General features: G+C 48.7%; 4 protein-coding genes across 4 annotated transcripts; 2 read left to right on the top strand and 2 right to left on the bottom strand.

Annotated features, from left to right (window-relative positions):
• The first annotated feature begins 63 nt into the window (after positions 1-63).
• COCSADRAFT_181773 (uncharacterized protein) lies at positions 64-1,613 on the top strand. Its single transcript, XM_007702419.1, has 2 exons — positions 64-404; positions 452-1,613. Exons 1-2 carry the CDS (start codon positions 180-182, stop codon positions 1,514-1,516), a joined length of 1,290 nt encoding a protein of 429 aa, XP_007700609.1. The 5' UTR covers positions 64-179; the 3' UTR covers positions 1,517-1,613.
• Positions 1,614-2,554: 941 nt separating this feature from the next.
• Positions 2,555-3,646, bottom strand: COCSADRAFT_91025 (uncharacterized protein; the record flags this gene model as incomplete). Its single annotated transcript, XM_007702420.1, has 1 exon — positions 2,555-3,646. A coding segment is annotated over one exon (1,092 nt), but the record flags the coding sequence as incomplete, so codon positions are not given.
• A 1,142-nt stretch (positions 3,647-4,788) lies between these two features.
• COCSADRAFT_190762 (uncharacterized protein) lies at positions 4,789-6,650 on the top strand. The gene is made up of 5 exons (XM_007702421.1): positions 4,789-4,987; positions 5,056-5,189; positions 5,250-5,704; positions 5,755-5,990; positions 6,044-6,650. Exons 1-5 carry the CDS (start codon positions 4,850-4,852, stop codon positions 6,359-6,361), a joined length of 1,281 nt encoding a protein of 426 aa, XP_007700611.1. The 5' UTR covers positions 4,789-4,849; the 3' UTR covers positions 6,362-6,650.
• A 1,129-nt stretch (positions 6,651-7,779) lies between these two features.
• Positions 7,780-10,282, bottom strand: COCSADRAFT_26869 (uncharacterized protein; the record flags this gene model as incomplete). Its single annotated transcript, XM_007702144.1, has 3 exons — positions 7,780-7,842; positions 7,902-9,987; positions 10,047-10,282. 3 exons carry the CDS (start codon positions 10,280-10,282, stop codon positions 7,780-7,782), a joined length of 2,385 nt encoding a protein of 794 aa, XP_007700334.1.
• Between the last annotated feature and the right edge of the window lie 3,731 nt (positions 10,283-14,013).

Below are 14,013 nucleotides of genomic sequence, written 5' to 3' on the forward strand. Positions count from 1 at the left end.
ACAGTGGGGCTTCTCCGAGCAGCCGATCCATAGCCTCGATCGTCATCACTACCAAAGAGGCTGCGATTATTGGTCGAAGCTTTTCCTGCTCGGACATTATTCATTTTGGTGTTCTGGCCTTCTAGCAGTCTAGTACATCACTTCGAGAAGCCGCCTTCATTCTCATTTTAAATTCCACAATGGCTCTGCGGATATCTTGTTCCCGCGCTGCAAAGCATGCAACTTCCGTCACACCCGCCACGTCCATCCTTTCGTCATACAGTGCGCAATGGAGAAGAGGAAATGCCACCGTCGCCCCGACGCAGGTTACGCCGGGAGCAAAAGGCCCAACTGCTATGGTATTCATGAACATGGGAGGACCATCCACTACCGATGAGGTTCATGGCTTCTTGAGCATGTTGTTTGTATGGCTTCCACTTACTTGTCAATGGCATTAAACTGACTTGGACAGGCCGACAAAGACTTGATTCCCCTCGGACCCCTCCAGAATTACATCGGACCTTATATTGCAAGGAGAAGAACGCCCAAGATTCAAAAACAGTATGCCGAGATTGGTGGAGGATCGCCGATTAGAAAGTGGTCGGAATACCAAGCTGCAGAGATGTGCAAGATTCTCGATAAGACTTCACCCGAGACAGCGCCGCACAAACCATACGTCGCGTTCCGTTACGCCAACCCTCTTACTGAAGACACCTACAAGCAGCTGCTGGCAGATGGATTTGGAAGTGGCAAGGGTGGTCGCGCTGTCGCCTTCACGCAATACCCACAATACTCGTGCTCTACTACCGGTTCTTCATTGAACGAACTCTGGAAGTGGAGGACAAGGCTGGAGGGTAAGCGTGCAGGTGGGGAGACTGGACAGGATGTCGAACCTGAGGGTGCGATCAAATGGAGTGTTATTGATCGTTGGCCTGCTCACCCAGGTCTTGTCGAGGCATTTGCACAGCTCATCGAGAAGAAACTCGCCGAATACCCTGCAGAGCGGAGAGATGGTGTTGTCATTCTCTTTTCCGCACACAGTCTGCCGATGACCGTCGTAAATCGCGGTGACCCATATCCCTCCGAAGTCGCTGCCACCGTTTACGCCGTCATGCAGCGCCTGGGTATGAAGTACAAGTACCGCCTTGTATGGCAGTCACAGGTCGGACCTCAGCCATGGCTCGGCGCGCAGACTTCAGACACTGTTAAGGAGTACATGAAGAAGGGCCAAACAGATATGTTGTTGGTACCAATTGCATTCACCAGCGACCACATCGAGACCTTGTACGAACTCGACAAGGAGGTCATTGGTGAAGATGCTGAAGGTCACGAGGGTGTCAAGCGTGTAGACAGTCTGAACGACAACCGTGTCTTCATCGAAGCACTAGCGGACATTGCCAAAGTACATTTGCAAAGCGGTCAGGCTTGCAGCCCTCAGATGACTCTCCGGTGTCCAAAGTGCACTAGTGAGAGGTGTCTGGCACAGAAGGAATTCTTCGCAAGCCAGACGCAGCATATCGATCCTCCTACAGCATAGTTTATAGATAAAAGCATCGTTGTATATATGTATTAGTAACTTGCCAGTGCTCGAGCCCACCATGCATGTTATTCTCAGCTGTAATCTTCATCCCTGGGGAAAATCGGTTTCCCAATCATCTTTGTCTTGCACGTTGCGCTTCTCGAATCGTCTGTGGCTTCGCAAACCAGAATGATGAATTGGAACGGGTTAGGTGTGTTTGCACTAGCATACCAGAAGATCACCAAAGTATGACCTGTTTGAAACATTTTCCTGTATTTCATCATCGCACTCTGTAAGACAGCAAGATGAGTGCTTCCGGACGCGCATTGAATCGCAAGATGACGACGCCTTTCTCTTCTTGGGACCTCTTTGTGTGCCGGCGTCGGCGAACAGCTGTGGAAAGATTGTGGAAGAACTTGGATCCCTGATGTACGAAGGTACCCACGGTGCATCCTCGCTCAAGAACCTTTCTATGATGGCCGGATCAGCCGCCCATTTACCGTGTTGGATTTCAGATTCTATGTATTGCTTCGAAAGACCTAGCTGGTACACTTCGATGCATACTTTGTTTGGACAACTCTCCTTCGAGCAACAGGGATCCCGTTCCTGTGACGCTGTGCTGCTGACTATCTTGCAGGACGAGTCAGTACCGACGGCGTTTCGTGCATTTCTGCATAGTCTATATGTATCTTTTGATCCGGGCTCTTTGAGAAGAATGGGAAGGAGGCTTATCAGGACTCCTGCTGTAAGGTAAATCGCACAGTTATAGTATACTGCTTGCTCCGAATGTTCGCAGAGGTCGAGTTCGTTGATTGTTTTTGTGGAAGGCACTTCAACCCAATCTTCATGATGATTCGCCTTGATGGCGTGCTTTTCTTTGCCGTCGTGACCCCGGAATCGCTTAATGTTCAAGTACATGCGTTTCATGCAGTCAATAGGGCTATAAAAGCGAACCTCTGACGCTAGCGACGTCATAAGATCCCGAATATAATATGTTGACAAAGGTTCGAGTTGAGAGTGGGATGAGGCTCCCGAGATGCGAGTCGTCAATGACTCTTTCATTTTTATTTCGAATAAAGACCTCTTCTGCTCTGATGCATCAAAAATTTCTTGGCAGTTTTCGAGTTCAAGAGCTTGTACCATGTAAGCTACGAAGCATGGGCACAAGGAGTGTTTGAAGATTTCGAGAAGTTGGAACAGCACTTCTTTATCGGAACTGTCGTAATCAACGGCAATAGAGGCTCCATCCGAAGCAATGGAGCGGAGAGAATAGATACGGTCTCGGGGATTCTCACTCTCTCTCCCAGGCAGCAAGTGGAAAAGCGAAATGAAACGGCTACCCACGACCTTCACTGATTCACACAAGGCTCCCAGATAAGTGTAGAAAGTCTGCATCCGAATATAAACCTGGGGGTGGATATATGATAGACTGTGACGAGGTAGTAGCTTCGAGATCCCAGGAACCTTACCAACCTCGACTTCCGAGTTGTTGGCAAGAAGCCTGAACTTTCTTGCAGAGAGTATCTCTTGTGTGATCCATGCTCTTTTCCAGTATGAATTCCCCGCTAGCTCCTTCCAGTCTTTCTTCAGCTCTTTGTTTCGCTTGCTGAGATGATTGTTCCACATCCTTAGGGTGTCATGATATGTCTCGGGTTTCAAGGCGTTCAACTCGCGCCAAAATACGAAGGTTCGTTCTATCCGATCACTGTAGCCTAGCCATCCAACAACCTCTCGGGCCCCCGAGTAAATTTTATGCATCATAGCAACTTGGTGGTTGAGCTCTGAGTTCGAGCTCTTACCGTGTCCTGAACGAGAGTTTTGTTTGATGCAAATGTAATCTGTCCAAATTGCGCGCTGCGAAATGGCATACTTTGGGCGAATTGTATTCAAGAAAGTCCATAGATTCTTGCGGACTTGCAAGCTTTTGCCGTTGACCAAGATTTCTTGCTCATCTCCCTCTGGACCCCATACGTAAGAAAGACAGTCATGTTCGTCTTCCACAGTGGTGTGCCACAATTCACATTGGATGAGACCGTCGTATGAGAGCTCAGGCAGGATTTTGAACAACCGAATCGATCGTTTGTTGTGGTCGAGTTTTTCATGCTCGAATACTGGGCGATCGCGGGCGGGATGAAAACTGTGTGCCATATGCTTGAAATGATGTAAGGTTGAGGTTAGTCGGTATCAAAACAGTATAATGACGAGTAAGTTTGGTATGGGGAAGAGCAGCGAAGAGCAGGCAGTATTTGGTGAACATTTAAAGATCTAGAAAGCGGTGAGATACCCGTCATTAAAGGGGGATGGAGGCTGAGCAAGGCAGCGATATGCACGATCAAACGATTGGCCATGAGCTTTCGGATGTGTTGACCGGGAACTGTCTCAGGTAACGAAAGTGAAGGACCAAACATTGGCATGAAAAACCGGGAACTCAACTCAAGGATAGAGAGGAGGCAAACTGCGATTATTTTACCGAATGTTCAAAAAGTATCGGTTCTATGAGACAAGTCTAGTGCAGCACACTATAGCGCTTGAGCATTGTTGTGAAGTCCTTTACCTTAGGGAGAATGCGAAGAGGTGCAAGGATGTGATCCTTCGGCCTCCGCAATTACATAGTATTGTCCTTCCTCTTGGGTTTTTCATTAAATCGCCTTGGACGTTTAAAGCGATTGGCAACCGAATGCTTGTTGAGCATGCTTCTGGGTATTCGATTAGTGTGATATTGAGGTCATCCAAAGTTTAGGTGGTGAGCCAGAGCAGGCCCTTTTTCCACGTGACATACGAGTGTGTAAAACATGCACGCAAAGTAACGACGGACTAGGTCCTGAATATCTGTGAAAAGGCACGGGCTAATCCGATAAAATTTCTTACATAGGAAAAGGCCATGACATTTGTTGCGTTGCAATCTTCTAGTTGTACACGTCCAATTTCATCTTGTCTTCCATAAGATTGTTATACAGGCTGCCTTTCCGTTCGGATGGCGCACTCGGATCATTGCTTTTCGTATTGATGGGGGCGACAATGCTGATGTCCTCGCATATCCGTAATTTGCGATGTAGCGGGTTGTGTTAGTCGCTAATGAATTGACAATGTGTAAAGAGCACAGAGATGACTGCGCAGAGAATGGTGATTCTAAAAATGGTCATCAAGACAATGTTCATAAGGCTGCATGCTCTGAGATGTTGTTGGGTCGGAGAAGATCGGGATATGGTCAGAATTGGCGTTGAGCGGAGCCTAATCGCTTAGCGCGAAAGCGGATCCCCGAGCTGGCGGAGCTGAGCAACTTTTCGAATCAACACCACCACTGCAGTCAACCCCGACTTCACCCCTCGTCCATCCTGCTCGCCCTCCAGAATGCTGTCCAGGACAATTAGGCGGAGCATTGCCTCACCCTTGAGGCGCAATGCCATCATCCCTGTTGCGCGCCCCGCCTTCAGGTCTGTCACCACCGACGCCGCTTCATCCCATACCGACCCGGCCAATGTGCCTTCAGTAAGGAATTCTCCCCGACGGCCAATTCGCGGGTTACAAGTACGCAATGGGTTACTAACCGCTCGCAGGAGGACGACAAGCCCTTTGAGATCCGCCTCTCGGACGAGGCATTCGAGACATATGAACTCGACCCGCCGCCATACACCATGGACGTCACCAAGAAGGAGCTGAAGCAGATGTACTACGACATGGTCGCTGTCCGGTATGGAGTCCCGGAATTCTAAAATCTCCACATGTGATGGCATTCTAACGCGGGAAATAGACGCATGGAAATGGCCGCTGACAGGCTGTACAAGGAGAAGAAGATTCGGGGTTTTTGCCATCTGTCCACCGGTCAAGAGGCCGTCGCCGTCGGTATCGAACACGCCATTGAACGCGCCGACCATCTCATCACCGCCTACCGTTGCCACGGCTTCGCTCTGATGCGCGGCGCGACCGTCAAGTCCATCATCGGTGAATTGCTCGGCAGGAGAGAGGGTATCGCCTACGGAAAGGGTGGATCCATGCACATGTTCGCCCCCGGCTTCTACGGTGGAAACGGTATCGTTGGTGCTCAGGTCCCCGTTGGTGCTGGTATCGCCTTCGCATGCCAGTACACCAATAAGAAGAACGTTACCCTGGCCCTCTACGGAGACGGTGCTTCCAACCAGGGTCAAGTCTTCGAGGCTTTCAACATGGCTAAGCTCTGGAACTTGCCTGTCATTTTCGGTTGCGAGAGTGCGTAAACTATCCCGCAAATACATGTGAAGTTTGCTAACTGAGCATAGACAACAAGTATGGTATGGGTACCGCTGCCAACCGCTCATCTGCCCTCACCGATTACTACAAGCGTGGTCAGTACATTCCCGGTCTGAAGATCAACGGCATGGACGTCCTTGCCGTCAAGGCCGCCGTCAAGTACGGAAAGGAGTACGCTGCCGCTGGCAAGGGTCCCCTCGTTTACGAATACGTCACCTACCGTTACGGAGGACACTCCATGTCGGACCCCGGAACCACATACCGAGTAAGCTTATCTACTGTGTGATGTATGCTTCAAATACTAATAACACCTAATAGACCCGTGAGGAGATTCAGCGTATGCGCAGCACAAACGACCCTATTGCCGGCCTCAAGCAGAAGCTCCTTGACTGGGGCGTCACGTCCGAGGAGGAGCTCAAGTCCATCGACAAGCAGGCCCGTTCTGACGTCGATGCTGAGGTTGCCGAGGCGGAAAACATGGCTCCCCCCGAGCCCACCGGCAAGGTCCTGTACGAGGACATCTATGTCCGCGGCTCCGAGCCTGAGTTCCTGAGGGGACGCATTCCCGAGGAGAACTTCTACTACACTGAGCACGACATGGGTGGTGAGAAGAAGCCTGTCGCCAGGACAGCATAAAGGCTCTCCCTTTTTTACGAGATTTAGACATCCCCGCACATGAGCCGTAGGGGAGCATGTGGCGCAGGGAAAGAAGGGGAATTGTAATTCTAGGATTTTGAAGGCTTTCTACATGCGTGTAAACAGCCAAGGAGCATAGTTCGTGCATTGAATGACATTCTTGAAACCATCCCCTTCTTTCTATTTCATGGGCACAATGATGATTTTTGAAATTTCCAATCTCCGTAATTTTAGCAGGGTGACGTATGGCGTGCATGTTTTCATGTTGAATTGCGATTATATTGGATTTTAGTATGGCTTCTTTGCTCACCTATGCATGATGAAGGTTTATGTATCTTTCGACTCGTAGTATCGCGTAGCTTCACTATCGAGTCGTTGACCTCAATGATATTATGTGTGAGACTAATATGTCAGATTGACATTACGAAGAATGCCGGGGGATCCCTTGGCTTGGTCAGCGCATCCATTATGTACTAAGGAGAGCTAGTTTAAAGACCGCAAAGATTCTGTAAACTTCTTTGCTAGAGTCAATGATGAATAGCCAGGTTCATGGTGTTGTGGTATTTCTCAAGGTGCGTCGAAGAAAACTGCTTATGCGTCCTCATATCTTACGCCTGATTCGAGCACTATGAATGATGATACAATGGCTATCTTGTCGACTATCCATTTCTAAAATGGAATCTAGTACCGGTGAACTTGTATAGGAATGTGATGGCGTGATACCAACCGAGTGAATATTTTCGGTAAGTGTGTATTGGCAGCGTGGAAACGACGGCTGGGACTGACTTTTTTTTTCAATCTGTGCGGTATTTTAGCATGTATGATGAGGTGATGAGGAGAGCAGTTATGGAGGAGTATGTGAAAAGGGGGGCTGTTTTTGATTTCTACTAATGTACGTATGGGGTTATATATATCTGTGTGTATATGTAATCTAGAGGCATGGTGTTTTATATACGTGTTTTTGTGTCGAAGCGAGTACTTGTGAAAGTGTTTTTCCGGCCCAAGGACCGAAATGAAGAAAGGTGTTCAGGAAGTGGACGGATGCTTGTTCGCATGAAGAGCATGCGTTCCGTGGTTGATGTTCCGTTTTCCTGGGTTGACTTGTTTTTCCCAAATTCGATTTCTTTGGGTTTTAGGTTCTTTGATATGATTGAATTGGTGTCGTGTGTCGTTGGGCTTGGGCTTGTTTCATTCTCAATCCCTTCCCTACGCCTTTTCCCTATTCTATGCCAAGAAAATACGCGACCGAAGGACCAGATGTCTGACAAACCTTTGGCTGCTGCGTTTTGCCCATGTGCAACCGAGAGTAGAGATTGCTGGAGGCAACGAGAAGTGACGCGAAAAGAAGCAAAGGAGGAATGAGTCCTGGATGGCGTGCAAGTAAAGAAAAAATAAGATGTGTGCGATGGCTAGTGCTATCAAGATGAATCGCGGACAGCGAACATGTGAGATTCTTTGTCGTATTTAATCCCTTGATTGAGCTACATCGACACATCGTCTTGGTTAGAAAATGTAGTACAAGAGAGCGAAATGGACTAACCTGAGATATTCGGAATCCTAGCCTCAGAATTCTTTCTATACGGTTCTTCACAGTGCTCGCTGGCTCAAGGTATCGTTCTTCTTCATCACGCTCCCTTTCGAACCATTTCTTAGGAAAGTAGCCATGAGTCCAGATCAAACCTCGTGTGAGGTAGTCTTCCGGAAGTGGTAGTTCGTCAACTCTCTCACCTTCATCAGGGAAGATGCTGGAAGTAATTATGGTGTCGATGTTCCCTGATTGGGTATGTGGTTGAGATCTCGCCTGAATCTCGGTTTTGACCAATGCACTGAGGGCAGTGGCGATCAAACCCCAAGGCATATCGGTTACTAGATCAGAAACGTATGGGTTAGAAGCAAATGACACAGTGAAAGCAAGCATGATGTTTACGTGCGAAAGCACGTTCTTATCGCCCAGGCGTTGGAGCGCGACCATAAAGACTTCGTGTGTCAGAGCTTTGGCGTTCAGAAATACTGGCTGGTCAACGAATTTTGACACCTCTTCTGTGATCTTTCCTGGCACCAAGGCGGGCGGCGGTATTTCCTCTTGACCAGAGATTGCTGTTGCCCGAATGTCGTCCTTCACAGTGGTAGACGAAGTATTCTGTTCCTTCTCTTGTAACTGAGAAAGGAATGCCTGGCGAAGAGGGTTCAGGTCCATACCGTATTCGAACCAGCCCGCGATGTTCGTGACGGCGACCCATACGCCTTGATCCTTCCACCTTGCCGTAACTCGACTGATATAGCTATCCAAGCTGCCCACGAATTCAGTCTTAGCCTTCAAGAATTCTTCCGACGCCCCATCGTCCTTGACCGAACGTCCTACAAACTGTAAACCATGGGGTTTGATGAAGCTGACATCGATGGGAAGAGCGTGCGGGAGACTAGCGGTGTTGTGATCAACTACCGGATCTAGAAGAGTCCGGATTGACTCGCGCGCACTTCCAAAGGGCTTGACACAAGTCAAAGACCGGGAATAGTAGTAGATCTGCTGGAGGGCATTGGGTCTCGCTAGAATGGCCAGATGGTGGTACAAACGTCCAACGATTGGGTTTTTGTCCGCTGCTTTCGTGTACCAGGATCGTGCTACGCCAGCCCAGGTGTCACGATCACGGACGTCCTCATCCTCGATAGCCATACGGTATCTCCCCAGATCACCTAAACATTCGATCCAAGTATCTTCAAATGCAGGAACTGTCTCGTAAAGTAACGCCATCATCTGATACGCCAAATATATGAAAGCTAGCATATAATCCATGCTGTCGGGAAGACGCCGCCGAAGTAACTCCAAAAAGGAATGAATGCCATGCTTCCACATACGTGCAGGCATGGAATACTTAGCTGCCAGGCGACGAAGCGCTGGAGAAGCGGAAGGATGTTGACTAGCTAGAAAGAAATCATGATGCTCATGTAGGAGGGTGCGGTGTAAAGCTATCAATGCCTGCCAGTGATCAGGGGGTAGCTTTGTATTAGGGTCCTGTACAGCCGCTGCTTGGGCACGATCAACGTGTATACACTTATTTTCAACCATCGCAAGGCCAGCATAGATAGATTTGACCTCGGATGCAAGTTGCTCTTGTGATATTGGACGGGAGTCCGGCTGTAGCAGAAGGTCAGGGTACCGCTCATCATATTGCGGATGACTAGTAAGATTGCGTTGGCGGGGAGCAATTTGTGGTTTTTGTGTGCTCCGTGGTTGTGTACGAACTGGGGATGTAGGTTGAGGAGACTGGAGCTTAGTACTCTTTGTCGCTTCGGCTGACCACTCGCTGGATGGTTCAGGCGTGGACCGATGAGGCGACGAGGTGCCTTTGGCATTTTGTTTAGGATTAAAGAATCGCGGGTCTGGCGATTCTGATCTTAGTTTATCCGAAGTAACACGATAAGGAATTTTTCTTGAATAATCCGAGTCACTAATGTCAAGGCCGGACGGGGTTTTCCCCCGATGACCAAAGGCTTCATGCTCTGCTGGCCTTTTGCGTCCAGATGGAGATGAATTGGGAATAGACACTTTTCCCGGGCCCAAGGTAAGGGTTGCAATGTCCGGCGCAGAGTGGTCGCCTGCAGTTGCAATGGATGAATGTTCCGTCCTTTTAACAATGTCAGATGTTGACATGGTATGTCGGGGCTGAACTTTCTTTGTGCTTACTTCAACTCGGCAGCTAACATGCGAAATTTTGCCCGTGCCTGCTGCGGGTCTAATCCGTCAAAGTCCGCAGAATGCTCCGCCTTGCCATGATCGTACAGCTGGCCAAAGCTCTGGAACACCCGACCCCTGTGATCCGGATACGGACACAGATGCTCAGAGGCTGCCAGCTCAGCCCGCCCTTTCTGATTCCTCAGCGTCTTGGCGTACGTGGTGTGATGAAAGCCGTCAGCGCTCATTTTGTGGCTAGCTGTTTCACGTGTAGTTTTCGGATTGGTGTTTTCGTCTGCGAAGTTGGCGTGTGTCTAGCGATCTTGAACGTATGGTGATTGGTGGCCGAAAATACCCCTCCCACATGCCCAAGCGTTTGCGCGCACTCGAGAGGTGTCCCAAATCCCACTTATGAGCTTATTGGAATCAAATTTGGGCCTTGAATTCGCGTACTATCGTACATGGACCAGTTCGGGGCATTAGAGGGTCAGAAAGAAGGAAATAGGAAAGACGCAGAGGATCCGGTTGGAACTGGGAGGGTCTTTCAGACGACAGGGACAGCGATCGCGCGTGTGATGAGGCCGACAAGTTAAAAGAGACACTATATGACGTGAAGCTATGGAAATACCATGATGCTGTTCAGCTGAAGCGTATGGAGAGGGCATCATCTATACCTATCGCGGCTCTTGTACGCCACCAGGCAACAAGGCAGCAAAGAAGGCAAACAGGCAACAGGGCGCTACCGAATTGCACCGGATGAGGTGCGTCCTCCTTTAGCCCCTGTCCTGCACATACCAACCCCTGTCGGCTCCCGCGCTACACATGAATTTGGTCCTGGTTTTCAGCTAGGAGATTTGTTTTGCCTTGTTCCTGTGCAATACTCTGTAGTAAGGCAAAATATGATGGGCATCGCCCTGCTAAATATATGTTTTGGTGATGGGTGCCTGCTGAGGCTCTGAGGACAATGGAGTGCCTATCTCGTTCTGCCCCACTTACCTCCCGCATCTCAATACTACGTAGTGTAGGCTCAAAGACTCTGTCTGCATGGACAACTGATACCGCCGAGCTGCTTCACACCTTCGTCTTCGCCAGTTGGATGGCTACATCTCACCTGCGCGTAACGAAACACAATCATAAGCCCAAGGACTGGGTAGAAAGAGCATAGGTAGTGGAATGATCGGAACGCAGGTCGCTTTGAACCCATGAGAACGAGACACATCATACTTTCGACATTGCTACAGATCACATCTGCAGGCACCCGTCCGCATATATTGCAAATGCAACATCTCCCGAGTGGCGACTCCCGCACTTAGCATATCGTACATGTGGAGAGACTTTGTGCTCTGGAAGTGCGGTCGATTTCCAGTCATGTGAGCCGGTGTTTCCCGGTGGAATTTCAGGCAAACATACGTACGATATCAAATAGTAAGACTGCCATCATTCGGACCTTTAATGATTTCAGCCCTCCATCATGACGAACCATCCAAAGTAGAAGGAAGATACCGGTCGAACCATGGGGCCGCGACACGGCAGCAAACGCATCAGCTTCTCTGCTAGATTCAGCCAAAGGACTCCCTCTTTTCAGACACCACCTGATAATTTGTACGACACTCAAGTATGAGGTAGGCGACGCCTATATCAAATCATGCGCCTGCCATTGATATCACTCCTCGGGATCAACAGTGATGATGTTCACCGACCGTAATAGTCAAGTCATACTGCTCTCTGCCTATTGGACTCTCTCGGGTTTCTCCAGGCCACCATCCGGCGTACAACAGATTTGTCTAACTGGTTAACCACAAAGATCTATACCGAATACTTCTACCAAAACTGCTGCCTGTTACTTCTGATATTTGGTTGATTACCATTCTCGGTACTCAGTCCTGAGGTATGACGGAGTGAGCGGTGAGACACTGTTCCTTGTTCCAGATGGAACTAGATGCTGCTAGTATGGCGTACCGAGCGGCCTCCAGGCAACACAGGGTTTCACGTGTAGACAAATGTTTGAGCCACAATAGTGCAAGAACACCAATATCCTCACAGGAATATGGTCCTCTTACGAAATGATGCGTGAGGGCTGAAAGCTGATAGACCTGTTATTTGATCTTATTCGAATGTTGGCATAAAGGAAAGCGGGGTCGGGCGACACGTCTTGTTCCCCAGCCAGTCAAAGCCACCGCGGAACCTCGAGTGCTTCCGGGTCCTAGATCATGGTGTGGCCACTACTATTCGTCTGTACTTACTTTATCCAACTAACAAAGAATCATCGTGCATAGATCATAGCGTCATCACAAAGCATCGACTAGTAGTTAGTAAAGTAGCAGGGCCACGCTGGGAAGGCATATCTTGAGGCAGCAGGCTGCGGCATAAAGCATGCATCCAGTTTCAGCGATATTATACTTCTGACTGGCAAGGCTGAACGATGAACTTTGCAAAATTCATATTAATGTTAACAACGAGGCTGAAACATGTGCATAATGTAGCAAGGATAGTCGGTCAGTATTCCAATATAAAAATAAAATTCATAATGCCTCTTGTTGGGAAAACCGTTTTACGGGGATGTGCAGGAATGGTAATTTGAATGGACACGGAAAATCAAGTACCGAGATTGGGGGCCAGAATAATTGGATCTAGAGGGCTCTAGGGCTAAACTATCAGACTTGGGGCTGAAAGAGTGGGGTGGACTACACCGAACCACAGTTCACTACTAGCGCCGAACCATGCAGTCAGCGTTCCTGAACTCCTAATGTGGGTCCTCTATTATGGGAGGCCTCCGGCTTGCAAAGTGAAATATCCTACGTTTGGATCAAGGTAAGGCAAACAGTATATCAACACCAACAACCCACGCTCAAGACACCAGGCTGAGCGAGCGTATGACTGGTAAAGCAATATGCGCCTTGGATAAGCCACTCTAGACTGCAGCAAAAAGCACGTAGGCTCATATCTACGCCTATGAGTTCACCACGTGGTCACTATATATACCGATTAGTGTAGGATATCACATCATACCACCAATGGCACAGGGTATCCTCCCACCCTCCACCCACCTAAAACGGTAAGAGCCGTAAACACGTTTTCTAGATTGTTTTACTTGCATTAAACCACTATCAAGCAGGGTTTAGAGAAGTATGTATAGTCCTCCAGAATCACGATGCTGCACGATCGTGTTCGAGTGAACAAGAGTACAATAGAACGAGTGTTCGAGAAAGGTGAAGGAGACACGGACGGTACTTTACGTAGGTACGATGTGCCACATGCTGCAATCGCAATCCCGCATCTGAGGCTGCGCCAGTCGTTTGCTTTTCTACCTTAATTACTTTTCGCTCTATCACATCTGACAACGGTGAACAGATGCTTGGCAAATGCGGGAAGTTATCAGATGGTCCTCCATACCATGACGCAATTTTTCAAACTTCCCGAGCCAATAACTATTTTCTTAGCATCGGTATGATTACTCCTAAGGATGGATGGATCACGAAGTGAGGCATCAGTAGTAATCAGGGCGCGATTAAGGCCGTAATCATATCTTCTATACTAATCCTAAACCGGTATTCCTTTCCACAATTAGGCAATCGCTTGGGGCCAAAACGCCACGAGCTGAACGGATCAGTTTACACATTGGTGAGGCTCAATAACTCGAATGCGAGACATATCACGCTACTTCGATTAATCCGTAGTTCGCATTCTTGCAACCCGTCTGCCTTAATCATCACGATCAGGTAGAGTGAATGCCACCTCCAAACGCAGCTGTTGACATGGCGAATGTCTCGGTGGTCAGCTGCAAACATGTATGTCATACGGCGACTCCGAGTGGAAAGACAAATTTGCAGTTTGCCTCTGGAATAGAAAAAGCTCCCAGCCACATATTCAAGAGGCTGAAAAAGAGGCGAAAAGGATGATGATGCTAATGACGCAGTTTCCTCGAGCTGAGCATTATACGCGAAGCTATAGTAGGGGGCATGGTCCAATCGTTTTCGGC

Source organism: Bipolaris sorokiniana (genome assembly GCF_000338995.1).
Source record: "Bipolaris sorokiniana ND90Pr unplaced genomic scaffold COCSAscaffold_8, whole genome shotgun sequence".
In the NCBI taxonomy this organism is placed as follows: Eukaryota; Fungi; Ascomycota; class Dothideomycetes; order Pleosporales; family Pleosporaceae; genus Bipolaris; species Bipolaris sorokiniana.

Excerpts from the sequence above, each read along its gene's own strand:
- COCSADRAFT_181773 (XM_007702419.1), top strand. The coding sequence starts at position 180 with ATGGCTCTGCGGATATCTTGTTCCCGCGCTGCAAAGCATGCAACTTCC. Across the intron at positions 405-451 it reads GCTTCTTGAGCATGTTGTTT|GCCGACAAAGACTTGATTCC; the intron begins GTATGGCTTCCA and ends TGACTTGGACAG.
- COCSADRAFT_190762 (XM_007702421.1), top strand. The coding sequence starts at position 4,850 with ATGCTGTCCAGGACAATTAGGCGGAGCATTGCCTCACCCTTGAGGCGC. Across the intron at positions 4,988-5,055 it reads ACCCGGCCAATGTGCCTTCA|GAGGACGACAAGCCCTTTGA; the intron begins GTAAGGAATTCT and ends AACCGCTCGCAG. Across the intron at positions 5,991-6,043 it reads ACCCCGGAACCACATACCGA|ACCCGTGAGGAGATTCAGCG; the intron begins GTAAGCTTATCT and ends AACACCTAATAG.